General features: G+C 53.5%; 2 protein-coding genes across 5 annotated transcripts in view; one reads left to right on the top strand and one right to left on the bottom strand.

Annotated features, from left to right (window-relative positions):
- Positions 1 to 13059, bottom strand: part of MGRN1 (mahogunin ring finger 1) — a 55982-nt gene extending 42923 nt beyond the window's left edge. For all 4 annotated transcript variants that reach the window (XM_074919462.1, XM_074919460.1, XM_074919463.1 and 1 more), the window contains exons 1-3: positions 12883 to 13059; positions 4962 to 5080; positions 1931 to 2019 (exon numbers count right to left, since the gene is read on the bottom strand). In XM_074919462.1, the coding sequence (XP_074775563.1) occupies positions 1931 to 2019; positions 4962 to 5080; positions 12883 to 12970 (296 nt within the window). In that variant the 5' untranslated portion in view covers positions 12971 to 13059. The remainder of the gene's footprint in view (positions 1 to 1930; positions 2020 to 4961; positions 5081 to 12882) is intronic.
- A 5626-nt stretch (positions 13060 to 18685) lies between these two features.
- UBALD1 (UBA like domain containing 1) lies at positions 18686 to 27191 on the top strand. Its single transcript, XM_074919664.1, has 3 exons — positions 18686 to 18939; positions 24890 to 24949; positions 26052 to 27191. Exons 1-3 carry the CDS (start codon positions 18832 to 18834, stop codon positions 26370 to 26372), a joined length of 489 nt encoding a protein of 162 aa, XP_074775765.1. The 5' UTR covers positions 18686 to 18831; the 3' UTR covers positions 26373 to 27191.
- Positions 27192 to 27542: the final 351 nt, after the last annotated feature.

Here is a 27542-nt window from a genome sequence, read left to right as displayed (position 1 = left end):
TCTCCAAAGCTGCTGTAAACATTCAGGATTTGGCAAAGCTCAAATTTTTGTCTGGTCAGAGCTGGGCAGGAAAGCCAGTGTGGACACTTCCTCATATTCCTACATAGAGCCCTACACTCCAAATTATGGATTAACACCCTCTTTACAGGTGAATGATGAATTTTCAATTAAACACAAGGAAAAACAAAAAGCTTGTGAGGACTTTACCATCAGAACCTACTTTATACCTAGACACTCTGCTCAGTATCATTTTATTTGGTGGAGAAAGTGGTAAATTAAACTCAATTAGTTCTGGAAAGGATGTGCAAGCCTCAGCCACTGGTTGCGAATAAGCCAAGCTGGAGAGGGCACAAAGTGTCTTTATATGCACAGAGGGAGAAAGGAAAAGCCTCTACTCCAGAACAGTAGAAAAGCATGAGACAGAATGTGCCATTGGGAACTGGCCATTAAAATCTCATTTTGGGTCTACATCAGAACAAAATTAAATAGAGCAATGTTGGCAGTGGCATTGTCAGCACTAACACCACAGCAGCAGCAGCAGCACAAAAGTCTGCGAAAGCTTGAGAGGCAGAAAAAGAACCAACAGTCCAGGAATTAGACAGATGCAAACCTAGACACTGTCAAGGTGCACGGACATTTCAAATAGTCCAGAGCTGCAACTCTGCTTGGGGTACCGGACATACAACCACAGAAAGCAGAGCGACTGAACTGTATGTACTAAACCCCACCAACTCCATTCACAGCAGGCCTCTCCCAGTGAAAAAGCCACTTCCCACTTGGCTTCTGAGAGATGTTACACTGTTTCCGTGGATGCTGCAAGAACAAAATACCCTTTTCCACTGCAAGTGTGGGAGGAAAGCAAGACTTTTTCCTATAGAAGTACTTCATCCTTTAGCTGAAAAAGCCAGACAGCATTCAGAGCAGTTTACCAATGGCTACTTTTTCAGAAGTTCTTCCCTCTTTTCCTGTTCAATCAGTTTTGAAACCACAGGTATTTCTCATTTAAAAAACAAAACAAAAACAAAACAAAAAAAACCCCAATCTTCAGTTTTCACATAAAAACAAACTGAGGGGTTTGTGTGGTTATGACTCAAATTACTCACATTACGCTGTGCTCTCAGAACCACCTTGGCTGAGAGTTGAAGCTGGCCCCCTGCCAGTACGCCAGCCCTGTGCCTGAAACGTGGAATTCAGAGAGACTCAAGGATCTTTGAGAAATGCTCTGCCTGGACATCTGCCCAGTCAGCCAGACCAAAACAAAGCACTGTGTGCTGGGGCCCTGTACTTCAGCCATCTGTTTGAACAAGGGCAGCCACAGGCCGAAGTGTTCGTTGCTGCATTTAATCCAGCTAGTGCTGTTTTAGATCTCAGTGTAGAGCAGTGAAAAGTAACAGACTCCATGGCTATCCAGACCTTCTTCCCCTATGCATGGGACACAACCCACCTAAACGAATGCGTAACACTAGGATCAAATGTTATTTTGGCAGTGGGAGAAACCTGAGGAAGTTTCACTCAAGACCAATCAGTCTTCCTGGCCTGTGACTTGCACCAGAATCAGCTACTTTCCAGCTTCTCCTTGCACAAGAATGCAGAAAGGAATCTGTCTGTAGGGTTTATTAATTTGACTAATATCTTCCATCCATGCTAATGATTTCATGGTTTTGTTTACCACTCTAGTCTGTCCTGTAGAGACAGACTGTCCTGTAGACACTAGTTCTGTTTAGAAACACAGATTGCTCAAGCCTAGGGATAAGGAGCATATAAACCACCTGAAAGTTCTGATCATAAGTGAACACAGAAGCCTCTGGACATATCTAGCAACAAGGATCTAGAATTCAGCTATTTCTCCAACACCTTATCAAATACAGTTTGGCTCTGGATGACAGATCGCTGGGTTGAGTAAAATGAAAGGTTCAGGCAATAGCAGTACCTCACAAGTCGGAGAGAGTCTTTGCGGATATTCACCAAACTTCTCAGTGTCTTCACCGGCTCATGTGGAGCTGGAGTTACATAGGGAAACTGGAACAAAAAGGCAAATAATTATCCTATTATACTATAAAAGGTATGGCAGGTAACATGCTGCCACAATTTACCCAAACCAAGAAATATCTTTCTTTAAGGGTACTTTAAGGGTACAACAGCCACAAGGAACAGTAATAGAGAATTGTATTTACAGAAAAATCAAGCATGTTTCAGGCTGAAAATTCTTCTCTGACCCAGCAATAGTTCATATTGGGTGTACACACTTTAAGAAAGGGCATTTTCACATGCTCTTTTTTTCTGCATCCTGAATTCTCAGTCTGGAAAGCCTTGCTCTCACAAGCTTTTACTTCCACTAAAGAAACAACCTCCAGCTTGAGCAGAAGAAATGAAGCTCTTTCATGTGTGTTACAGCATGCAAACAGTGACTTGACTGCTAATCAGCATGCCAAAGCCCTAGATTACTGGAGGAAACTCTTTTCATTCTGAAACAATGGGGCAAATGTTCTGGAAAAGAAGAGACAGGGATAGGGGGCCTCATTCTATTCTACAGTCAAGAGACCTTTTCGCACAGATCGTCCTTTAAATAATGGATAATGCTTCAGACTCAAATTCTCCTAACTGGTCACAAAATCTCCAGCAAGAAATGCAAAGGAAACTGCTTACTGTGAGGACTGCAACCCGTACAGCTGCAGACCTGCCTGCTGGATCTCCCATCTGCTCGGCAAAGGCTGAAGCTGAAACATCCACTCACAACTGCTAAATTTGATAGGTGCTCAGACTGGAGACACAGCCACACTCCAAGTCAGAGCAATGGCACGACACAAAAGTACAGAGCTACAGGTCATGCTTTCAGGCAGAAGGTTACTCTGAAATGTATCCAGCAACAGTGCCAACAGGCAACCTCATTAGAGTTGGGGTCCTTCAAACACACATCTACTGGGTGCCCTGCACTCGTGTAGAGTGACTGACATGGAGCAGAAGTACCAAGGTTCACCAATATACGTATTTCCTTAGAAATAAGGAGTCTGCTAAAGAGGCAACCAAAGGCAGCTGACTTCAGGGCAGCTCCAGGACACAACCCTTCAGGTGTTGTCCCCTCAGGCCACAGAAATGTATTGGTGGGGCCACAGCCAGAGCCTGAGGGAAACATGCTTTTCCTGACCAACACAGAACACCACAGAAGCCCCTGTGCCACAGCCACAGGCAGGAGAGAATTCATGGAGCAGCGGCAACTACTTTCCTTGCACCCTGACTGCTCTGCACTGTGGTTGGTGGCACTGCTCTACACAGAGAGTCAAGACCTCAGTTACTCCAGAGCGAGAACTTGGCCCACATCCAGAAAGCAGTTTTGCTGCTCTGTGTTCAAGTCGTTTTTTCCTTGAAGATTAATCAGAGCTGCCAAAGGGCATTAACTTTACATAGGCAAACTATATACCACGAGAGCCTCCCTCTCTTAAACCTATTTGGCAAATGTCCCACTGTGTTAATAGCATTCTCACCCACTCCCCTCTGAAGAAATGATGAAATTCAGTGCTGGGATGTCTGCAAGGAAACCCAGGCTGAGACATGCAGGCAATTTAACTCTGCAAGGTTAGTCTGTACAGCCACAGGCACATGGGATATTTAGTTAACAGCTGCACCTTCTGCTTCTGTTGGAGCACTGTGCACAGAGCAAAGGAGAAACAGCCACTGTCCGGCACAGGCCCTGTATGCAAACATGGCGTAGACTGTGTGGTGGACATCCCCATGCCTGCAAAGCGCTGTTACATGCAGAACAATTCCCATCTAAAGTCCCTCCTTCCTATTTCTGTTGCTCGTCTGCACTTTCTGCTTCAACAAGGGCTTTCCAGCTTCTTCCTTGTCCTACCCTGCAGAGTCCTGTTAACTAACTGTGGTGCTGAGAAGTCTGATGGCACAGCTTGAGGACAACCCAGAAAGCAGAATGTACTTGTCACCAGTCCAATTCCAACATCGAAGCATCTTGCCTCAGTTTCCCCTATCTATAAAACAGGGGTGATACAGAACTGCCTCCAAGCACTACAAGCACGAATTAACTAACAGTCACAGCTTTTCTGAAGATGAGAGCCATTACATCAATTTTTCATTTCCATGTTTTGAAGCTGCAGAAACAACTAGGAAAATAGCTGGCAAATCAAGCAGCTCTTTTCCCTTTCCTCTCCAGCACTCTGAAAACATCTCCAAATGGCTCCTACTCTGTTACCTTTTGGTTATTTTTAAGCAGTTCTGAGATGCAAGGGAAATCCAAAACATAACACTTGCATAAAATTCCTATCTGTCTCTCTCAACAGTGCTAGTCCCCGTTCACAACAAAAGAACAAGCCAATCACAAGCAGGTAGCTTTTCACAGTCTCATAAGACACCTGTGAGACCAGAAATGCCTCTGTGTTCCAACTGGGAAAACTTTCTGAGCAGCTCACCTAGGTTACAAAGCAAACAAAAATCACTAAATATCAAAATCTGTCTTAACACTGCCCTACACCCAGTCAGGCCACTCGTTTACAGAGAACAGCATGCATTGAACACTGCCTGGAACCCAACCAACATGCCCAGAAGCCCTGTGAAGTTCAGGGTCTGATAGTGGATCTGCTTCCCAGCCGTCTCCTCTCTGCAGCTTGTTTTACACTTGCTCAGGCAGGCAATCAGAGTTAGTCCCAAAATCCGTGCTCCTGAGTCCCTGTCCTTCCCCCACCACTTCTTCCTTCTGCCCTAAGTGAAAATAAGCCTAGAAGTTTCTTAGAAATACTGCTTCTTAGAAAAACCCTGCTTGCATCTGAACAGCTACGGCAGCCAGCAAGCTGGGACATGGGGTGGGGGAATGCTCTTGCACCTCAGACTGGAATGACACTCCTCAAGTAGCAAAGGTCTCTCGGGTCTGTCCTCCTCTACAAGCCCTACACAAGATCTTTCAAAAGAGGCAGAAAACAAAAGGGTAAAATAGACAGCATGTAAGAACTTGCCTGAACAGGTCTATTCCCAAGGAAGTTCAGATCCATGTTCTCGCCAAAAAGGTAGCCCTCAGGGTGAGGGGTGTCAAACTTCTCACCTCCCATAAAGAAGTGACTTGCAAAGTAGTTTCCTAGAAAAAAAAAAAAAAGACAAAGGAATAAAAAAAAACTCTAAATGAGTGCTTCCCAAATAACGTCTGGTCTGTGTAGTTTTTAATTCACAAGTATAAAAGAACACAGAAAATACTTGCTAGTTCACTCTTTCCCTGTACTACTGATGGCCACTACCCCTAGTAGAAGTGCAGGGGGGCAGGGAAAAACACCCTAGAATAAATTCCATTTTAACTTGTTTTCTAGAGAAGTGACAGGGAGCAGTAAGAGTCAGTTCTTTCTGATATTTGCTCAATTCTGACGAATTCTTCCTCATTTCTCCACCTTCCAGCATGAAGTCCAGTCCCACAAACACTGTCGACCTGCTCAGAGAAGGATGAGACTTCCACCCACTGCAAAGCCCTGCACAGCCAGAGGGGTTCCTGTTGGGCAGTCTGCCTTCCCTCCCCTCCTTCACTCCCATATCCCAGGGCAACAACCACACAAAACATTTACTGTGATTGCTAGAGACTATACGCCTTGATTCTGAATTTAATTAATAACACTGACAGTTCTAAATGCAGAAACATGAAAGTCTGGAAGAGACAAACCCTGGGACCGACTAAACTGAACTTCAGCTCTGAGAGCTTCACCACAGATTTGTTTCATTTATCTGTAAGGTGACGCACTACAGTGCAAATTTCAGGAGACAAAGTGTGTGCCAGGTCACTGGAGCACTGGCTTAACTGCAAATTCAACTGAACTGATTCAGATGTATGAGAGCACCACAAACGTAGCTTCCTCCTAGAAAGACTTTAGGAAAACACTCTTGAATATGAACTTTGTGGAGGTAGAATTTCAGAGAAGTATCAGGAGAGAACTAAAAGAACAGGCTCCGCCCAAGCTATTTGCCTGGAAGTTTCAGAGTGGGTTTTTTTTCATGTGCACGATGAAAGGGCTGAGCCAAACGTGCATTCGCTTTCCTGGGTACAACGCACTGACAGCATAAAATTTGTTTTAAAGCAAGTCATTACAGAAGCAGTAACTAATCATCTGGATGGTTATGGAGGCATTATGGAAGGATTTGCAGTCCCTCTATGTAGGAGCAAGCATGATTTACTCCGAAATGGAAGGGTTTTCGTGAACGGTTTTGTTTTTTCCATTAAGGCTTTTTTTCCTTTATGCTTCAAAAAAGGCTCTTACTCTGCACAGATGGTAGCGTTTTAATGATGATGGTAGTGCTCAGCTATTGCTCAGCTCATCTTACAAGCATCCAGATGTTATATTATAGAAACGTTCTTCTTTCCAGATACAACAATCAACTTCAGCACAGGTCCAGAATCTACCCAGAAATCTGTCCTACAGAATCAACATAACAAAATGTGGGTTCTCCAAATCACAGGCAACCTTTTCCCACCCCTCCCAAAAGCAACAAATCATAAAGCTAATCTCCAAGCATAGCTAGCTTGATACAGCTTCTCCACCTGAGATGCACTGCCATGGTTTATGCTCATGGTAAGGTTCAGAAGAGCATGACAAACACTGGGGTTTAGGAACAGATTTCGCATTTTACGTGGGTCAAGTAGGATTGCAGTTTGGAACATTTTATCTGATCAACAGTGAAGACAACACTCGTGCAGGATGTCTCAGTACCCGCAGCAGGTGATTATCTGGGATCAGAGAGCTCCCCTCATATCCTGTGAATGAGATGCCCTGGGGCTCAACTCACCTCAGTAAACCTGTACTCCACAAATTCAAAGCAGAGGCTTTTTGTGGAAAAAGTCCTACATCCCAAGTGCAGAGGATGCAGAGCCCCAGCAGGCAAGGACTGAAACCCCATGCCTGCAGGGAGTCAGCTGTCCAGGAGAGCATCCTCTCCAGCACCTCTCAGTGAAAAGGTCTCTTGTACAAGTGGAATGACAACAAGATGTGTAACTAGCCTGTTCAAGGCACCTGCCACACTGTCTGTGCTCCACTAAGAGCTACTTTTGGGATCTCTAACAAACTGTTGGGATTTCTCACAAATACACCCTATCCCCTGCAACATAGCAGCACTTATCTAACTGGAAACCACAGCTTCAATTCCACATTCAGACTGAAGGCTCCCTTCATCTTCCTGCTAAGTCACCTCCTGCAATGTGAAGGACTTTTTTTTTTTTTTCCCAGAGGCACTTCATTCATGAGCAAACAAGAAACATAGTCAGTGCCAGTCGCAAAGAGCACGAGGAAAATCACTTTGAGAAGCTCAAGGGGGAATATACTGGTGAGTAGAACACCCCTGGGCTCTACCAGTGCTGTTATGGATACAAAAGCTGCTGTGTACACAAGGTCTCAACAGCAAAACTAACAAACAAGGATGGCAGCAAACTGTCTTCCCAAATTTATAATACTGCTTTTAGTAGCTAAAAAAGGATATTCCACTGCAAGCTTTCAGAAATCAGTTGCTACAACAACACATTAAGTTCAGAGCTCTCAAGGTAAGACAAAAGTTATGCATTATTCCTCTCAATCACTATCACAAGCAACTCAAAGTGTGCCCAAGTTGAAGACAAAACACTTTAAGAAAGCACTTTTGCAAATATCACACCAAGGACTAAATGGACAAAGAAATGTCAAGAAGGTAAGAATTGGGCACCCGCTTTTCCAGTCACTGCGACAGGCTTGTATACATTTTCTATGCATTAGAATCCTGCTGCAGCTCCATCTCTAGGTTCTATTTCCAGCCCTATTACAGTTTTAGGATTTTAGCAGACTACCATGCCTCTTGAACCTTGATCCTACATACCCCCAGCCTATAAAATGACCTTGACGTACCTTACGCAGGTGTTGCTAGGCCAGCTTTACACAGAGCTCTGTAGCTATGGACACAAGGGGGATGTGAAGCACCATCCTCTTTGGCAAAGGAAAGCAAAAAATCTTTGGATTAACCCTCCATAGAACTGCTACAAGCGAAAATCCTCTGGGAAAATGCAGCGACATACTTACGAGTAAAGAATCGTGCACAAATGAACAGGGATGGAATATGAGAAAAGAGCCAGAACAAAGAAAAACTGTAGCTTTACTTCCCCAGAGTAAATCAGCACAAAACATAGGAGAGCATTAGATAAAACAGAACACGAATGGGTGACACTGCTAAGGCACATGAAGTACAAGCAGTGGTTTAAGAGAAACTCGTGGTGGGAAACTTTACAGTGGCTGGAAAAATACCACTGGGACACCCAGACTGGCCAAGCCTGACTCATTGGCTTGTCCCATGCAAAACCAAACTGGAACCCAAGGCTTCTCCAAGGCATCAAATGACACCAAACTACTTAACATTTAGTCCAACATGATGGGGTTTTATTACCACAAACGCACCAGCATTAAGCCCCAGACTGCTCCCAACATAATTACTTCTCCCTCGCCCAGCATCCCAATCCTGCAACTGTGCAAACCCAACACATGGATGTGATGCACAAGTGACACGCTGGCAGGGGACACATCACCCTGCAATGGCCAGGAGCACAGAGTTGACAACACAACTGTAGCTCTGTCAAAACAAGGGCTGTATCGTACAATGATCATTAACAGAAAGCAATTAGATGTCCATTTAGGCTTCTCACCACTATTAGAATTAATGGCAAAGTGATAGAAATTGAGTCCTTTTTAATTACTCAGCCAGACGCTCACCACCGCAGCATGCTGAGGGGCAGACTGACAGCAGTCCTAGACACAGCCTGAGCCTGAACCAGCTCCGTGGAGGGATGAGGCCATCATGCCTTCCTCATTGCCCAGCCGTGTTGGGCCACCAAAAGCAATCACATAGCAAACGGGAATGTGGCTCTGAGTTGGGTTAAATATAATTCAGCAACAAACAAGTAGCAAAAGCAACTGCTTTTGATCTGCGAGTGCTCCAGCCTGGTGCTTGTGAGTAGCTGGGGAGAAGGCAGGAAGGGAATGCTCCAGTCAATGGCAGGCGGTGGTGGCCATCACCAGCAATGTTGGGCTGCAACCCCTACAGAACTACAGCAGGAATAATGGAGACAACTGCTCCACTGTGCTTTGCAGAGCAGGTGAGGAACGAAAGCTACGTCTGAAATACAGGAACCTATTTCTGTCATGACACTGTCACAGTACACATGGCTTGGGTGCTGAGAACAAGGTGATGGACTGGGTACAACTCTGGATGCTCTTCTCCTATTTAAAATTGCTCTTTCTTTGATTAAAGTATCGTTGCCAAACAACAAAGCAGTCCAGCTTCAGAGAGGAATAACCTGCCTCCTTTTTTTCCTCCCAAAAATGTCCAGGGAATTCTCTTTCAAGAGCCTACTCCAGAGGAGAAAAGCCATCTCAAGGGCATGTGCTCCCTGCCCTGCTCCACACTGCAGATGAGCTCACTGGAACAAGAGACAAGCTGACGAAGGAGCTGCGGAAAACACTGGTGCATTGCTCACTGGTTGCTAAAGCAATAGGGGCATCATGAGACTGCATGCAAGAACACAGATCATTTTACTGCTTCAAGCACAGAAGCACAGTGAAAATCCTGACTGTTCCTTCTGATTACCCATTTTTAGTCCATTTCATGGGGGCACTAATTCTTCTGTACAAACCAGGCCCTTCTCCAACCCCCTTCCAACTGGTCAGGCATCCACAATGCCAGCACAGTCTCCATAAAGCCAGCAAGAAAGGTTAAAAGGTATCAGTGAAGAAGGATTAGAGAAGGGAATTGCAGCATTTCAGCAGCCTTAGCCCCCCAGATGCAGAAGGGGAAATGCATATGATCCACACCCAGAGCCTTGGAGGAATAAGCAGGGCATTTTCAGAGCATTTTTAACTACAAAACTCCATACCAGTCGCAACAAAGCTGTTAAAACGATCTGTGGATGCCTCATTACAAACTCTGGCTCATAAGGACCAAGGTGGATTCCACAACAACCTGCTCAGTCCTCCACAGAGCACGTGACCCAGCAATAACCACATCAAAAGTCAATAAATGAGAACTGAATATTCACCACTGCATTTGCAGCTAGCTATGACTCAACAAGGTGCCATAACTTGGTATGACCTGGTAAAGTAACCATGTTCCTTTTCACATGCAGGCTGACATATTTCTTAAATTACAGTCAGAATACCTGTACTTTGTGTTTATTTCCTTGCACAACATGTCCTTCTTAAGTGGTATATTTGCTCCAGAACTCAAACACCCATCCCTCAAACCGATGCCAGCCCTAGACGGCAGCTGAGCAGAGCCGCAGAAGCTTGCCCAGGCACTCGCAGTAAATCAAGATCTGCTTAAATCAGGGACTTGAAGGGAAAGAACATAAAAAGGCAACAGACAACCCTCAGTGCCACACAAGATTCCAGCGGAAGGGTAACCTCAGGTAACACTTTCTCCTGCATTTTCCAGCTTTTTGGGGTAATCTCTGAGCAGCCAGGAGACAGTCCAATGCACACACTCGAACATCTAACACAGCCAGTGGAAAACTGGCTTCTTCCAGTCAGGCAGTCAGCAGCAGTACAGGGCTCACAGTGATAGTGTCAAGTTAGACATAATTAGCAACCATTTAGCCTAAGAACTTTTTATACTACTTCCATCTTGCTTTCTGAAATCCAATAAAACCATACCCGCTCACTTCCAGGCATCTTCACTGTCAGGTTTTGTACCAGTCATAGTCAATCTTTCCAGCCTCAAGACAAACACACTTAGGACTGCAGGACCAGAAGGGACAGCGTCCTTCTGAACACACTCCACCTGAAGAAGGAGTGAGTTTTGCCATCCTAACAGCCCTTACTGTTCCGCTGTTTAGTAACTTTCCTTGAATCTCCACCTGAGAAGTGTTCATGACCTCTTCTGCCTAGAATGGTCTTTAGCTTGAACAGCTCTTCTCCCTTCCTGAAGTCAAGAGGATCCTTGTCAGACAAACCTGAAGAAGGTGAAGAGAAAGGTCTGGCCTAAAGCCAGTACGCTTTCAGAAAGAGCACAAGCAAGCGCAACAGAAAATTAATTAACAAGCATTTAATTGTAGTCAAAGCCTTTAAAGGAATACCAATATTTTCCTTTAATCAGCTGCTCAGAAGCATTAGCTGTTCAGTTTTACAAGTACCACACATGGAATGCTCTTTGGCAGCATCTAGGTCAACAGACCCCTTCCAGGGGTGCATGTGAATGTGCAAACCCAACCTCACATGTGGACAGGGTTACCTTGGCAAGCACTTTGGCTAAAACCCAACACACCATTAAATTCCAGTCTGGGTAATTACAACAGTACAGAAACAACAGGATGATGATTTGAAAGAAGCAGTTTAATGTTCATTACATATGGTGATTATAACTAATCCAGCCCATATCTAAAATCCTAAGTGTCAACAGAAATCCGATGCAATCTCTAGGCTGTAAGAAAATTGCCAGCAGTGCCCATGGTACCGTAGCTGCAGCTTAGCGGGTAGCTCACATTCACCCACTCTCCCACACTGGGAAAGCTCCCCAGCCATCCAGGAGTCCTTCTGTAACCTGGCAGTGACATTTGTCTTTCCTGGCAGTCCAAGAAGCTAGTTCCCACCTCCTGAAAAAGCAGGTTACGTTTTCTAAGAGAGCCAAAACAGCTCTAGAATTTTTCCGGGCAGGTTTCCCCCCCCTCCATTTCTTCCACACCTCCATTCTTGCTGAAGTCCAACCTGCATAATACAAGGTGTAATGATGGCAGGATCCTATTTGAGAAGATCTTGTACCCCCTCCAAACAAAATGGGGGGGACCTAGCTCCCTCCATCACACAGCCCTGAGGATGTCACTGCCAGCAAGTCATCTGACACACACAGAACTTGAGTCTCTGCACAAAAAGGCCACACTGCACATGTACCTGAGAGTGAGGGAACCCAAACTGTTGTTCTGCAAACTCTTTACCCTGACCGGAAGAGCCCTAGCTGAACAGAAACTTAGAAAAATTTATGGGTGAATGGCAACTGTAGAAGAAAAGAACATGTGAATTTTTCTTGATGACTTGTTTTGTTAGAAGAATAAATAAAACTATTTAAACAAGTTAAACCAGGCCAATCTCAAGCACTGGTCTAAGACAAGGTGAGTCACAGGCTCATCCTAACTTCTTCACAGAAGTGGCACCAATGACAAATTTCTAAGTTTTCAGAACATCTCCCTTTGGAAAACAAACAGAGATGTAGGCCATGTCACTCCAGCAGCTCCTAGGTGAGAACCATTGCCATTTTAAGGAGTTAAAGAAGGTTGTTACGTGGGAATGCTTCCATCCCATATTCCACCAGATCCGATATTCCATCCAAGTTCCCTCTGAACTCCACTGTCGCTTCCTTGTTACCAGCAGGAAATGCCCCGCTTGCCACTCACTGACGACTTGCCGCATTCACGTTCCCAGAACAGAGAAGCAAAGCCCTGCTCGCCTACCATGGCCAAAGGGCAGCGGCTGAGCCGGGTGGCCACGGACACGGACACGGACAACAGGACAGGCCAACGGCTTGAGCGTCAGACTCAGGGCACACGGCCCTCCCGGACCCTCACAGTTCAGCCAAACGGGGCACCGAGACAGCTCATACGATAGGTTTAGCCCAGAAAGATACATCCCTCGGCTCTCTCCACCAGGGAGGCCCCGACACGGGACGGGCACGGCCCCGAGCAGAGCCAGAGCCGGCCCCGGGCCCCGCTCGGCCCCGGCCGGTGACAGGCACTCCCGCAGTCCCTTCCCCTGGGGATCCCGCGGCCCAGCCGCCCCGGGACTTCCCCCCGCTACTCCTGTCCCCCTCGGGAGGGCCTGGGGGGGAGGGCCCCGGGCCCGGCGAAGGCCCGTCCCCCTCCCCCGTCCCCGGCGCTGAGGGGAACGGCCCCGCGGCCCTCACCGGACTTGGGCGGGTAGCGGTAGGCCGAGTTGGCCTGGATGTCGATGTCCTCCACGCCCGCGATGCGCCGGCTGAGCAGGGAGCCCATGGCGGCCGCGGGCAGGGCGGGCGGGCCGGGGGACGCAGAGCAGCGCGGCGGCGGCGAGCGGCCCGCACCCGCACCCACGGCGGCGGCGGCGCGGGGCACGCCGGGAGAGCGAGTCCGCGCGCGCCGCGACCACAACTCCCGTCAGGCACCGCGGCGGCACCTACCAACGGCGGGGGGGGGGGGCGCGCGCCCCGCGGCCTCCCCCGGGGCGCTGCCCGGGGCGCTCCGCCGGCAGAGGGCGCTGCCACGCGGGACCCGGGCCGGGAGCGGCGGCGGCGGGCGGCGGCGGGCAGGGCCTGTGCACGGAGGGGTGCCCGGAGGGGACCCGGGGATACCCTCGGCTGGGGAGGCGCTAGGGAGGTTGCACAGGGCTGCCCGGACGGGGTGCCCGGGGACACATCCCGCACAGGGATGCACCTGGCCAGAAGTGCGAAGGCAAAGCGGGCAGAAGGAATTACGCTGAAGGTGCGTGGCTGGGGCAGCTCAGCCCCACCAGGCTGTTTTGCTCAGCCCAGGGAATCATTAACCTGGTAGCAGTTGTTTTGCAGAAGAGCTTCGCGCAGCACTGCCACAGTCGTCCTCACCAGCCGCCTTTCCCACTGGCCAGTGGGGAGCAGGACGTGGCGCTGGCGGGCCGGCGCTGGGATGGGGTTGTGCAGGGAACCTGCAGGCCATGTCGGCCAGCTGGGGTAGCCGTGCACCTCCGGGGAAGTTTGGCATGGGGATGTGCTATCTGGGCCAGTTCTCAGAGGCGGTACCTGCTCCTGGCTGAGGCTTGTTGCCAGCAGGAGAGGAAGAGGGCCTCCCCAGCTGCAGGACCATGTGACATTGACGTGGGGAAACCCTTCCTGGGCTCCTTCTCTTCCAGATAATCCACGCAGGAAAGCAAGCAGAGGTGTCTAAGGTTTGGACGCAAAAGCACATGAGAGTGTGGAACAACTGAAGGCTGTCTCACATGCCTGACACAACAGCCTGGAGGATGGCATGGAGGGAGAGGCACAAAAGAGTCCCCACCAACATCCCAACACTGTGCCCTGTCCCCTCGGGCATCAAGGTCTTGCAAAGGTGCAGGGAAACACCACCGAGGCTCAGCTTGTTAAGGGAGCCACCTTCCTGCACACACACTACAGACAGGCCCATGCTGCAAAGGAACTGGGGAGCCAAATTCCAAGCGGTAGAGTTGAGGAACCCCAGAAGACATAAAGGAGTTGAGGTGGCACATGCAAAATCTCTTAAATTGGCACTGGGAACAAAAGATCAGCTGGGAAGAGGGCTGGGGTGCAGGGAGACAGGACATGGCAGAGAGCCAAGCCTGCCGGCACGGGATGATTTTGTGATAGTGAGCGGGCAGTGGGTGGAATCTGCTGGCCATAAACACAAACTAAAACACACCCAGCGGGAATAAGCAAACAAACCCACAGGGAAACATGCATCTGGCTAGTTATTACCCTTGCAGTTGTTATGGCCACCCCAAGCACAGCCGCTCTGTGCCGGTGGGGCCACACGAGGCACGGACTGTGCGGGAATGGGGGCTGGGCAGGAGGACAGAGCAGGATCAGACCTTGTTCTAATGCACCTGTGGTGCGGCAGGGCTAGGAAAGACAGGGAAAAGCCAGGAAACTAGCAACAGCCACGTCCTGCCAGCAAACCATGGGAGTTGGGCACCCTGCACCTGGCAGAGGGGAGACCTGGGTGCTGCCTGGCAGTGCCTTGGCAATAACCGTGCCTGGGCACTGCCCGCTGTGTCCCCCAGGATCCTGCTGGCACCCAGAGCAATGGTGCCTCTTGCTCAACCAGCCTCTCTGTGCAAGTTTCTCGTGACAGAAATTGCATAGAGAGGGAGAAATGGAGTCTGCTGACCAGCAAAGCAATATGCGCTGCCCCAGAGCATGTCCTGGCTGCTCCCTGCCTGCACGGGCAGCTTGGAGATGCTCCTCAGTGCTGGGAACAAGCGCCCGGGCAGTGCCCTGGCAGCAGCAGGATGATGCAAACAGCTCATGTGCCACCAGCAGCCCCAAACCCAGCAGGGTGAACCCATAACCCACCATAGCCTCACCCTGCATGCCAGCAGCCAGTGTGGGGCTTGGTGCGGGAGCAGGCCTGGCACAGCAAGGCTCAGCAGCTCCATCTCCCTGTGCCATGCTTGGAAACCAGTTGCTGGCCAGCAGCCAGCTGTTGGTGAGCACAGGGGCAAAGCAGAGCCGTGTTTGCACCACACAGTGAGGCGAGGAGGGGAATTTGCACAGGGATGAAAAACAAGGGTCCCTCTCCCTTTCTTCCCATGTCCGGAGCACCAAGAGCATCTTGCCCTTCCCCAGCCCAAGGAGACACGCGGAGGCAACTGCCCCAAAGCTGTCCCCTGAGCATTTCTGAGGACAGAAGCAGCCACCTTCCCTCTGCAGCTGCCCGTGCCGCTCACCGGGAGCCTGGAGCCATACGAGTTAAGCAGGGAAGAGGAGAGCTGGCATCCCAGCAAGCAGCAGGGTGCTGGCACTGCTGAGCACCGGGGCCGCTGGGGAAGTGGCCACGGCAGGAGGTTTTTGTTCGTGCAAAACCTCCACCAGTGGGAAGGTCCCTCCCGGCCGTGCAGCTCTCCAGAGCTCGGAGGAAGCGGTTGGGCCCCTGAGGGGGTTATTGTCATCTGGGAGGGCAGGGGCCTTTGCTGGAGAATATCTCCCACAGGGCCCTGCTCGGTGAGATGTATGTGACAGACAACTACAATAGCAGCAGCGTGCCAGGGACAGGCTCAGCCCTTCCGCTCCAAACCCTAGGGCCCAGAGCAAGCGGTGGAACTGAAGGGCAGCACCTCCAGCGGATGGCAGCTCCTTTACCCCCGCCCGGCCCGGGGGACGCGGGTGCTGGCACACACAAAAGCAGGATATTGCACCACTTGCCTCCTCCGTCCCTCACAGGAGCCACTGCCAGCAGCACGGAGAAAGGAGGGCGGGTGACTTGGGGCCAGAGCTGCTGCCAGCAGTGGGACAGGGAGCTGCAATGTCCTGCCAGCCCGTGCGTGGGGACCCAGCAGCAACACAGATGGGTCCCTTGGGCTAGAGGAGCAGCAGCCCCCCAGCCTGCAGCACTGTGGTAGCTGCAAGAAGGAGCGACAAGCCCACAAACCCTGGTGGTGCCACAAGGCATGAGTTTTGCACCTTCACCCTTCACCTCTGGACTCCCTGAGACCGTATTTCCCCCCAGTGTGGTGCTGCCAGTCCTGGGTCCTGCTTGCTGAGGATGGAGAAGGAGGAAGGCCACAAAGGCAGGAGGCCCTCCTTGACATCCCCCAAAGGGATGAAAACACCCCCATGACATGTGAGGGAGCCTGAGACTGCAGGTGCCATCTTTGTGCAGAGCGAGAGCAGACAAGATGGGCCAGGGCTCCTGCCCCCGGGACCCTGCAAAGCCCCAGGACTGGCAAGGAGTCTTCAGCTCGGATGTCTTTCCTGATGGGCAAAATCCATCCCAGAAAAGGTGAGCCTGGAGCCATTCTCCAGCCCAACCTGGAGAAAAGCAGCAGGATAGAGGAGGGACCCTTCAGCTGTGAGCCCACCTCCTCTGTCGGCTCTCAGGGCTCCCTACTGGTCCATTTGCATGCTCATTGTCACCAAGGTCACATCACTATGTCTCAGAGCCAGCTGGCACCTGCCACACTGCTCCTTCCTGCAAAACATGGATGAAAAAGGAGTTCTGAAGCTGGACTTCAGTTACCAGAGCATGACCCCGGGGAGAACAACTCCACAGAGCTTCAGCCTGGTGATGAGGCAGGCAAGCTGGAGGACACCCACCCTCCCACTGCCACTCCAGCTACCACCCTGCCCTTCGGGAGCCTCCTTGGACATCTTTGCCAGAGAGGCAGCTATGAGCACACCCATGCAAACAAGGAATTATGTTTGCCCTCAAACCTTCCACTCGCTGGAGCAGCTCATCCAAAGTTCAGCTGCTCGAGGGTTTATTGCCCAGTGAAACAAGTTGCTTTGTCTCAGTTGTCCCTCCCCGGTGCTGTCACTCACTTTGTTTGTCAGGTACTTGCCCTGGAGACTGAACACAGAGTTATTCCTCACCAAAAGGAGTGGCAAGCCCATGAACTTTGCCTTCCTAAACACTGCCTGCTCCAAAGGGCTTGCAACCCTCCCCGAAAGCCCTGCTGGGCCAGGACCAATCCTTATCCCTTCAAACATCAAACTGTAAGGTTTTTAAAGATGTCTGCATCTATCTGATTAAAATAATCCTTCAGGAGATTTGTTTTTCCAGCTGTATTTACACCTTGCTGACTACAGATCTCCTCTTGCCGCTTCCCTCTTGGGGTTGTCTTGACCTTCTCAGTCACCTCTTGATGTGTCCCACTGCCACCACTGTACAGCTGCACTCTCACTTTGATTTAGGCAGTGATGTATAAGGAGGAGGAAAACGCCTTAGCCCTGGCATCCTCCAAGGCCTGGCGTACTTTGCATAGTTGTTAAAGTAGACATGGAAGATGTGGTGGTCAGCTTTGGACAATACTGGGGCAATTCACGTCCAAACAGCAGAGGTTGCAAACCCCTCAGGTCAAATGCATGACCTGCCTGAGCTTCAGCCATTAATCCTCACGGCTCAGAAATACCTGCAGCCATACACAAAACGCTGGCCAGGGTCGTCAGAGGTGTTAGCAAACAAGCTCGTGGCGAGGTTACACCCCAACCTCCCCTGCAGGAAAGAGCTCAGAATCACTCAGGAAAGGTGGAGGCTGGAGGCTTTTGCAAGCCCAGTGGAGCCAGCAGTTCCCTTCATCTCACCCCGCTTTTCCCTTGCTTTATTACCCACCCCCCAGCCACTCAAGCGCGTGTCTGTGCCTGCTTATCGTTTCCTGGAACTTAGCAACACCATTGTCCCCCGCCCCGGGGCCCTGGCGCGCTGAGCCTGCCTGGCTGTGCTTTCATCTGCCATGGCAATGCTCCGCTCTCAAAAGGATCCCGGGATCCTCAAAAGGCCGCCAGGAAACCCCTGGGACCTTCCAGAACCTTCCCTTGATGCCTCCTCTCCTTTGACGTCTCAACAGCCATGTCAGTGGGACACAGCGATGGGAGCAACCCCCCCATCTTTTATTAGTGCTGCCAGAGAGCCCTAGGCCAGGCCCGGGACCAAGGGGGCGCCGTTCCCGCCTCACCGCAGGCCTCGGGGCTGTGAAGAGGCAGCTCTGGCCTGAGGGAGCTGTGAGCACCCCGAAGGGCCGCAGGCCGGGGGGCACCTCATAGCCTGCAGGGACGCCGCTGCCCGGTTAAACGTTACCCGCGGGCCGGGCGCCACCACCCGCCGGGGCCAAAGGGCAGCGGCGGCCCCGCCGCGGCCGTTACCCGCCCCCGCCCCGCGCGCCGCGGCCGCTCCCCGCACGTCAACAGGAAACCGCACGCGGCCGACTGTAAACACCGCCCGCGCGCCCCCCCCCCGCCCACATGACCCGCCCCAGCCCAGGCCCGCCCCCGCCGCCCTCTCATTGGGGGCAGCGGCGTTGTTGACCATATACGGTCAGGTACTACCGAGCCGCGGGCGGCGGTTGGCCGCTCTGTCGCGTCACTCAACGCGCGCCGGCGCCCGGCGGCCGCTCCGCAAACAAAGCGGGGGCTGCCGGGAGTTGTAGTTCGGGCGAGGAGAGGGCGGCGCGGCGGCGGGGCGGGCGAGAACTACATGTCCCAGCGGCTCCCCGCGCCCCGGCCCGCCCCGCCCCGCCCCTGGCGGCCGTCGGCGGGGCTCGCCGGGCGCCGTGAGTCAGTGCCCAGTAAACATTGGCGTGAGCCGCGCCGGCTCCGCCATGGTGGCGGCGCCGTGAGGGCGGGGGGCGGCGCGGCGCGGCGGGCTGGGCGCGGCGGCGGCGGGCGGCCGGGGCCATGGACGAGCTCAAGCATCAGGTGATGATCAACCAGTTCGTGCTGGCGGCCGGCTGCGCCGCCGACCAGGCCAAGCAGCTGCTGCAGGCGGCCCACTGGCAGTTCGAGGTGAGGCCGCCGCCCCGGTACCGGTCCCGGCCCCCCGCCGAGCGCTCGGGGCGGGTCCCCGCGTAGGGGGTAGCCGGGTGGGTTTGAGCAGCGCGGTGAGCGTGGGGCCCGCCCAGCCCAGCCCGGCCCGCCGTTGCCCCCCCCCTCCCTTCCCCGCCCTTCCACCCGCGCCTCGGCGTGGGCCGCCTGGCGTGGGCCACGCTCTGCCCCCGCGGCGGGGTAGGGCCTTGGTGTGCTCTCGTGGGGCGGCTGCCCGCCCGCCCCGAGCCCCGAGCGAGCGTGGGCCCCACGCGGGATGCGGGGGCGGGGAAACGGCGAGCCACGCTGCGCGGGTGGGTGCGGAGCGAGGGCTCGCCGCCCGCCGGGGCCCCTCTCCGGACCGCGGAAAGGCCGGCGGCGCTGAGCTGTCTTCCTGCCGCCCCCCTCGGCCGGCTCCGGGCAGCGCTCCTCCCCGCGCACGCCCCCCCCCCAACGCCCCAACTCTCCCGCGTGGCCGTGGACTGGAAAACCCCAGCCCAGCCTTTCCTAAGTCACTGCCTCGGAGAGTTTGAGTCCTCTGGCAGCCGTGGGAGAGGAGACTTAGTAGGTCAAAGCTTTTCTGGCTGGAGATGCCTTTTCCTCTTGCTCCGTGGCATCGACAGGGATTAACGTCACGCGTGAGGCAGGGGTTGCGGGTGGGGAGCTCGCCGGCAGCCTTTATGGGTGCTCTGCTTCTCCAGAGAACCCCCGAGCTAAAGCGCAGGGACCAAAGGGAGTGCGGCGGCTGTAGCAAGCAAAGCTCTTTCTAAATAGGATTTTTTTTTTTTTCTTCTGCAGCCCCAGCAGCTCTCTAATCTGGAGCTGATGGATTTGACGCTAATGGCACCTTTGTAATTGAAGTGTCTGTTCTGTGATGCGGGAGGAGGTCTTGAGGCAGGCTGGAGAGCGGGAGGTTCAGTCTGTGTTCACGCCTGTGGCCGGGGCACCCCTCCTTCAGTGCGCACAGCCTGGCTGGGTGGGGGTCCCGCGGCCAGCCCTCACAGACGTTATTCGGGGGTCGTTCTGTAACGTGAGGGCTGTCGGGTGGATCGGGCGTGGAGACAGTTAATCGCCATGCGGTCTGCGTGCAGTCGCAGGATTTCCAGATGCTAAACCAGAGAGGCATTCAAAGCCAAGCCGTGCGTGGCCAGGGAGCGGGTGGGGGGGTGTGCGGAAAGCCGAGCCGGTGTTCCCCTCTGCCGTGGCCGTTCAATAAATACCACAGTTCACTGACAGAGCGCTGTTGGCGGTGGATGTGCTGCGTGTATAACACACTCTGGGTTTTGTTTACTAATACAGTGTGACAGTGGCCCTCTGGGACGGGTGGGATCCACTTCCACCACCTCTATGTGTGTCGCAAAACAGCTGGGAACGGATGACAAAAGTTTAACTTTTCTTTCAAAAGGCTTTTTGCAGAACTTTGCCACCGTTTGGCGAGTTGCACAAGTACAAACAGCCGTCTCCTGCCGGCTTGGCACTCACATGACTCAGAGGAAGCTCAGCTGTAAACAAACGCGCTGCGATGAGCAGTTACCATGTTCCCACTCACTTTTGGTGCAACGGTCAGATAATTGCCTTTGCAAAATGGCCGCTGGGCATGCCTTCTTCGGGGAGCTGTGCTGGGGAGGTGTCGTCTCCTGACTCCAGCATGCTCTCACCTCTTGCCTGTGATACTCTGAGGCTTTTGCTATTCTAGTGCAGCACTCATTTGCTGGCTGGCCCTGCATCTGCAGTGGGTATAAATTGGTGGAGTTCAGGCAAGTTCAGTGGTAATTTATGCTGTCTTCACTCCTAGTCTCCTTGGATTCAAAGTGCTGCTCCAGGGGTGCTGTGTGAGTCTGAACAGTATGCGTGCACCCTGAGGACATTGCTCCTCCCTGTAAGAGCACTGTGGGGAGAGATGTTCTGCACAGCCAAGGCGAGCTAGATGGCCTGGTGACAAGACAGCAGGAGCTGGGTTCACTTGGGTCTGTGCCGGGGCGCTCCTGGCATCCATCTGTCCTATCCAGGACCTTTCCTATGTGGGCACAAGCCCTGCTCACTGCTTATGACAGCCAGATAGGGAGCAGGAGGCCTGGTGTGTTGGGTCACCAGCAGGAGGGAGAGGGAGGCCGCTGTGAAACGTGGACAGCTTGGGACTGGTGGGATGCTGATGTTTTGGGACCGCTTTCCTGGGCTCATGCTGCTTTGGGGCTGTTGTGGCTAGTGGGGGCGGCAGAGAGGGTTTGCTGTGCATGCTGTCCTGCTGGCCCTAGCAGACCCGGAGTTTGTCTGGGGGGATGGAATGTGATCCAGGACAGTGAGCAGGAAATTGTTGGGGATACAGCTGCCTTCGATGCAGCACACAGATCAGAGCTTGTACTGTACTCAGGGGCATCATAAGAAAGCTGTTTATTTTGCATCCCCTCCATCCCTGGGGAACCGGGCAGTTTGTGGGTAGCCTGTGGATTGCCTCTCCCACTCGCAGTGATTCCACTCCTGTTTCTCAGGGACCCGGGGTAGGCTTTCTTGTGGCACGCCCGGCGTAGTTTGCAGCTCTTGCAGTGCCATGAGCTCTGCTGTGCTTCCAGGGACAGCTGCGGTGGGTGCCAGCAGGAATGGCCATGCCAGCCCAGCCCTCCGGCAGCTGGAGCAGTGCCATGGCTGATCCGAGGGGGAGGTTTACAGGCTGGAGAAAGCAACTTGGAGTGTCTCCGGGTGAAGGCTGGCACTCAGCCTCCGGGGATGCAGGTGCTGGCTTTTTGGGAGAAGCCAGGTACTACCAGGGAGACATTTCAGAGTTTTCAGTCTCACGCTGGGCTGAGCAGTGGATCATGGTCCTTCCCAGGTTGAAGAGTATTGTTCAGCTTTGTAATGCGCTGATTGCCCTTGTAGTTGCTTGGGAAGGATTAGAAGACATCAGCTTTAAAAAAAATAGGCGTTCCTTCCTTTTTCCTGGTGCTAAGTGTCGGTCTCTGTTCAGTGTAGTGAGGTGGTGTGTGGGGAACAAGCAGGCATCTGGCTCTACTCGCTGTGTTCATGGTTGGATTTCCACTTCCTCTTCCGATTTGTTTTATCGAGCCCCTTTCCCTTTCCTTTCTGGCTCAAGGGCAGAGTGCCCCCACGGCTGCTCTAGCACCGTGGACTCCCTGTGTTGGCAGCAACTGCAGCTCATGCATGCAGCTGGGAGCTGGTGCAAGTACAGCTTGGGCAGCAATGGGCAGGGGATTGAGCAGCACCCAGGGTCTCATCTGAGCAACTGAAGAGGCCTGGGTGTCCAACTCTTCCAGGCTGAGCTTAATTCTGCTGAGTGCCCAGGTGTCCTTGCATTCACCTCACCTGGTCCCTGCAGCCATCCTCCCTCTGACTTGGTCACTACAGGCCTCTCTTGTCACCCTGGTAGGATGTCCGTGTAATCTGCCTCCTGCAAAGCTCCTGTTTTTGCATTCAGTGGGAGGACACAGAGGCCTGGTCACCTGCTGAGTGTGGCCAGGCAGTGGTTGCAGGGTTGCCCTGTTCCCACTCACACCCAGGGCAGTGGTGCCTTTGGTCCAGATCAGGGCTGAGCTGCAGCTCAGGCTCCTTCTCAAGCAGAAAAGCCTTAATTGGCTTTTCTGTTGCACCGGTTTCCCCTGGCACTTGTGACACTGGCTGAAGAACAGGTGGCATCAGCAGCTTTGGTTATATATGTGGCCCTGGCACCCCGTGCCACCAAAGGGATGGGTGTGCAGGCCTCTCACACACCTGGGTTGGGGCTGCTGCAGGTCCTGGTTCCCGATGGGAGACCATTCCTTGTGGGCAGTGGACATTGTGGTGGGCAGGGGGGTTTTTGCCACTCTTGGAAAGGGGCAGGTGGAGGGGAGAAGACACAGTGTTTTATGCACAGGGGCCTGCAGTGGTGGAGTGCTTCTTCCACCCAGGTCACGGCTTTCATGCCAGCTTTATCAGGGATCGGTGGGCTGCTTGGGGGGACAGCAGGGACCTTCTCTGCCCTCTCTGCTGATGGCACAGTCCCAGATATGAGGCCACTTGGAAAACAGAAGCACAGAGCAGATTTAATCAGCTTATGGTATCTGGCTGTGCCCACACCTCAGCCTGTGCTTCCCGTTTGCTGTTCCCCCCCTTTCTTATCATGATCCTTCCTGTGTCTGAATGATAGGGCCTGTGGGTGTTGACATCAGACCTCACCCAGGACAGAGGGTAGCATGGTGGTGGGAGTGTCACTGCCTCGGAAGTGTCTGTGTCTGTTGGACCTTTCCTTGATTCATAGACATGCGTGGGCCTGTTCAGAGCTGGTCTCTGGGGCCACAGACCCTCTTCCTGCTGTATGGACATTGCTGAAATCTGGCAGGTCCTGCCTGTGAGTGCTGAGGGCTCTCAGATCGCAGCCTGCTGGGTGCAGGGTTTGGGTACCGTGTTATTAAATGCAGACAGAGAAATGCAGCTCTTGTGGGGAAGAGCCTTGCCAGCCCAGATATTGCATGCTCCCTCTGAGGTTTGGGAGCTGCCAGACTCCAAAGCAGCAATTGCTTCCCCCACCCAGGTCTGGATTATTGTTTGTTTGCAGACATTGCTCCTTGCTACCACCTGGTCTGGCCGATAGTTTACCCCTGTTTAGCCAGGAAACCATAAACCCTGCTGTGAGCGGCTAGTACCAGCTCTCCAGCTCCCCACTGGGGCAAGCACAGCCTCTTCACCTTGCCAGGGCCTGCCAGCCTGGGTGTTTGGGGCCAGAATAGTTTTCCATCCCATCAGTGAAATGAGCTGACTTGCCATTGTTCATCCTGTCCCTGGATGGGATACAGGAGTGTGTGTGTGATGGTAGGACGGTGGCTACTGTGGTCATGCAGGGTTTGCTACAATCTACCTCTGTTTTTTCCAGATTTTTCTGTGCTTTTTTTTTTTTTAGTAGCTTGGGTAACCCTAATCACTGGCTTGCGGGAAGGGTCTTGGGTGGTGTGGCAGCGCCTGGCTGCAGCCCTGGGCCTCGCACCCCAGCTTGTAGACCTGCAGGCCAGGCTGCCCCTGGGGAGGGGGTTGAATGGGTGTTGATGGGGGCTTTTCCTCCAATCAGAAGCAAATCCAAACCAATTATCTAACATTCTATCAAGTCTGATCTGCAACTGAATCAAAACATTGCTTTCTAGCCCTAACTCATTTAAAGCCTGGCAGAAAACAGAGGTCAGCTTCACCTTCGCCTGTCCTGTGACAGCCCAGTCTTGTGTGCCCCCAAAGCTCCTGCTGCCTCTGCTCCTCCCAGACCAGGGCTGGGTGTCCGCCTTCCTGGCCAGCCTGTGCTCCTGATGTTCCCTCCCTGCAACCCCCCTTGTCCTCTTACATGCCTTTGGCATTTACCAGATTATTACTGGTCTGAACTGGAAGCTAACCGCAATGATGTCAGTCATAACCGTACCCCGCCTGTCACTGAACTGGAAATGCTCTGGTGTATAAGGTGGGCTGCCTGTTGCAACCCCAGCCCTGGGGGTCTCTCAGTGCAAATATAGTGACTGTGATCTTGTCCTGTAAAGGACATGTATCTAACCGGTTCCCACTGGGCTTCCCCTGCTGGGTTTGGATTTAGTTTCCCTCCTCTCCACGGAAGCAGTGGTTGTGGAGCATTGCTGCGAGCTGTGAAATGCCTGCTGGGGTCTGCTCCAGCAGTGGTCCCTTCTCAGCCGTGAGCACGGTGATCCCAAATACATGTGATTGCCGCCTGCTCTGGTGCAAGCAGGTGGCAGGCGCAGGGGTCCCTGCTTGGGGACATGGGAGCAGCTGTGCACAGCACTCTCCTGTGCGGGCAGGGGGGCTGTGAGCACAGTCCAGCCCCATTAGGGTCTGTTTTGGATCATTTTGAGGTCTTGCAAAGCCCTGACATTGTGTGCAGGGATGAGGTGGGTGCCCAGTTTGCGTGCTGGTGGTAACATCATCTTCCTTTTTTTTTTTTCCCCCACAGACTGCTCTCAGTGCTTTTTTCCAAGAAACAAACATCCCTTACAGCCACCACCATCAGATGGTAAGTGCTTTCTCACCTCTCTAGTGCTCGCCTGGAGCACAGCACCAGCTGGCAGGTGCATCAGGCTGTTGCTGATGCCCAGCTCGCTGCTTCACAGCTCCAGGAGGGCAGGCAGGGAGGTCTGGCCCAGCACTGCCAGAGCTGCCTGCCAAGGAAGATTTTCCTGGAGAGCAGCCAGGGGTGGCATAGCCTGTCCTATGCAGTGGGACAGCAGGTCTGGGAGTGCCCTCAGAACCCTGCAGAGGGGTTGGGGATGGACCGATGGAGGATGCTTTGGCCATGGCCAGTAGTCCAGGTCAGCCCCAGCATGGCAGAGAGAGGCTCAGGGAGCCCGGAGCACCAGGCTGGTGTAGGCTGTGTAAACACACTTGCAGATATGAGCATACTCTTCACCCACAGCCCAGCTGCACACGTGAGTGAGTCCTTGTGTGCTCACTGGAGTGACTGAGCGTGCAAACCCCTGGCACCTCACTGGAGTGTGCCTTTAGTATGGTGTGCACAGTGTCTGGGTGTGTGTAAACTAGAGAGCGTGCACGTGCGTGAGTGCTGCCTGCCTCTGCTCTCTTCCAGCTGTCCCTAGACTTGGTCCCTTAACTCTCATGGCCTGGCAGCCTGTAATCTGCTTGGGCAGATGTGTCTTAGGGATTTGCTGGGTGCCGTGGCCTCATTTGACTCTCCAGGACAATTGGGGATTTTGGGGCATGCAGTCAGCATGTGGAGTGAGTGCCTGGCAGGGCCTGAGCATGCCCAGTCTGTCGTGGGGTGGAAGCTGAGCCTCAGCCTTGCACCTGCTGAGCCAGAAAGCAGCATGCCAAGGGTGGCACCAGCAGGTCGTGGGGTAGAGGGAGTCCCCAACTTGCCTGGGCCCAGGAGCAGGCGCGGTGGGGTCCTGTCTGGGCCCTCTGACAGGAGCTCTCACCACAGCATTAGTCTTCAGAGCGTTAAATAACTGCTGCTTGCAGGCAGCATCGTCAGCAGAGTGCAGGTCCAGAGCTCCCTGTGCCACAGCAGTAGGGCCAGAGGGGTCTTGTGCTGGGCCCTGGTGGGAGGCAGAAGGTGGAGACCCCCCCTCCACGCCTGACCCCGTGTCTCCTTCCTGCAGATGTGCACTCCTGCCAACACGCCGGCCACGCCGCCCAACTTCCCCGACGCCCTCACCATGTTCTCCCGCCTCAAGGCCTCCGAGAGCTTCAACAGCAGTAGCCCTGTGGCCTCCATGGCAACTTCCCCGCCGCCCCCGGCCCCGCCGCTGCCCCAGCACGGGGCCTTCAACCCCACCTGGCCCGCAGCTTCGCCCCCAGGCCAGCAGCAGAGCATGTGGACTCCGGCCCCCCCGGCGCAGCCCGCGGGCTGGCCAGCCGCCGTCTCCCAGCAGGCCACGGCAGAACAGAAGGCCAACGTGACCATGGAAGCAGAGAGATGAGGCCGTGGCAGAGAGCGAATGCGGCAGGGACCCCTGCGTATAAATATATATATATTTTTTTTTTCCCCCTCCCTGAAGAGGAGAGGAACTCTGCTGCCAGGGCGTCTGGCAGCTGCTGAGACACACGAGCAAATAGCTGCCTTGCATGGGTTTGGTTTGAAGTAGTTTTTACTTGTCCTCGAGCTGAACAGAGCTCCCCAGAGACAGCGGGAGGCTGCGTGGGATGCAGGACTGGTGCTGGCCTCTGCCTGGGACCCCGCCGCTGCTGGGTTCTCAGGGAGGGAGACCCCCTCCTATCTTGGGACACCGGAGTTTGCATGCGAGTGACATTCACAGAGGAGGTCCCTTCTTCACGGTCCCTGGGCCACCCCACCTGGCAGAGTGGGTTGTGCCTCAGTGTTTCCCCCCCATCCCTTGGCCCCACTTGACTGGCTGGGGGGCAGACATCCCACACGGCTTGGTTTTTGTAAGGGAGGGGAGAGAGCAAGGGCTGTTCCTGCTCAGCCACAGCCTCCACCTCGCATGTGCCATGCTTGCTGGTGAGCAGGGCTGGGGGGCACTGGCTTCGGGAGATGTGCCTGGCCCCTCGCCCAGCCCTGGCGATGGGGGAGCAGGGTGTGAGCCAGGGGTGGCCCGGCTGGGCCAGCACACTCTCCCCTCACCCTCCTGGGATGGGGTTTGCCCCGGGGCTGTTTGCATGACACAGTGTATTCCTAGAGACTGGGATCGTTTTTAACCCCTCTGTTCTTTTCTCCCGGCGGCTGGAAGTCTCTCCGGATGTGCCGCAGCCGCTTGCAATACATGCTCTTATGCTTTGAACCCAGTGTCTTTGCTTCGTTTGCAGCAGTGGTGGGACACGGGGAAGGCTGGCCTGGGGCCGGGGTGTTTCAGGATCCCCTCTCCAAGTGGCTCTGTGCGTGCGGTGTCTCTGAGCTGGGGCTGGCTGTAGGTGTGCTGCTCCAAACACCCTGTCCCCACCGTGTGGTGACTGCCAGGTGTGGGCCAGGGTTCAGCCCCAGCAGAAGCCAGCCCGGCCCTACCTGCTGCCCCACCACATCAGCAGTGGGTGTGAGACCCACCAGGAGCCAGGGACAGGCTGGTGACAGGGCTGCAGTGAGACCTTGAGCTCCCTGCGCGACACCCACAGGTCCTGGGTGTCTTGCTGTGACT

This window comes from Athene noctua, chromosome 15, assembly GCF_965140245.1.
Source record: "Athene noctua chromosome 15, bAthNoc1.hap1.1, whole genome shotgun sequence".
NCBI classification, from domain to species: domain Eukaryota; kingdom Metazoa; phylum Chordata; class Aves; order Strigiformes; family Strigidae; genus Athene; species Athene noctua.
The sequence above is the reverse complement of the archived record's forward strand: the minus strand, read 5'-3'. Positions and strand labels throughout refer to the sequence as shown.

What these genes read in the sequence shown, in the direction of transcription:
- UBALD1 (XM_074919664.1), top strand. Translation starts at nt 18,832, where the DNA reads ATGGACGAGCTCAAGCATCAGGTGATGATCAACCAGTTCGTGCTGGCG. An exon ending in CGGCCCACTGGCAGTTCGAG is followed by an intron (nt 18,940 to 24,889) that starts GTGAGGCCGCCG and finishes TTTCCCCCACAG; the next exon opens with ACTGCTCTCAGTGCTTTTTT. An exon ending in ACAGCCACCACCATCAGATG is followed by an intron (nt 24,950 to 26,051) that starts GTAAGTGCTTTC and finishes TCCTTCCTGCAG; the next exon opens with ATGTGCACTCCTGCCAACAC.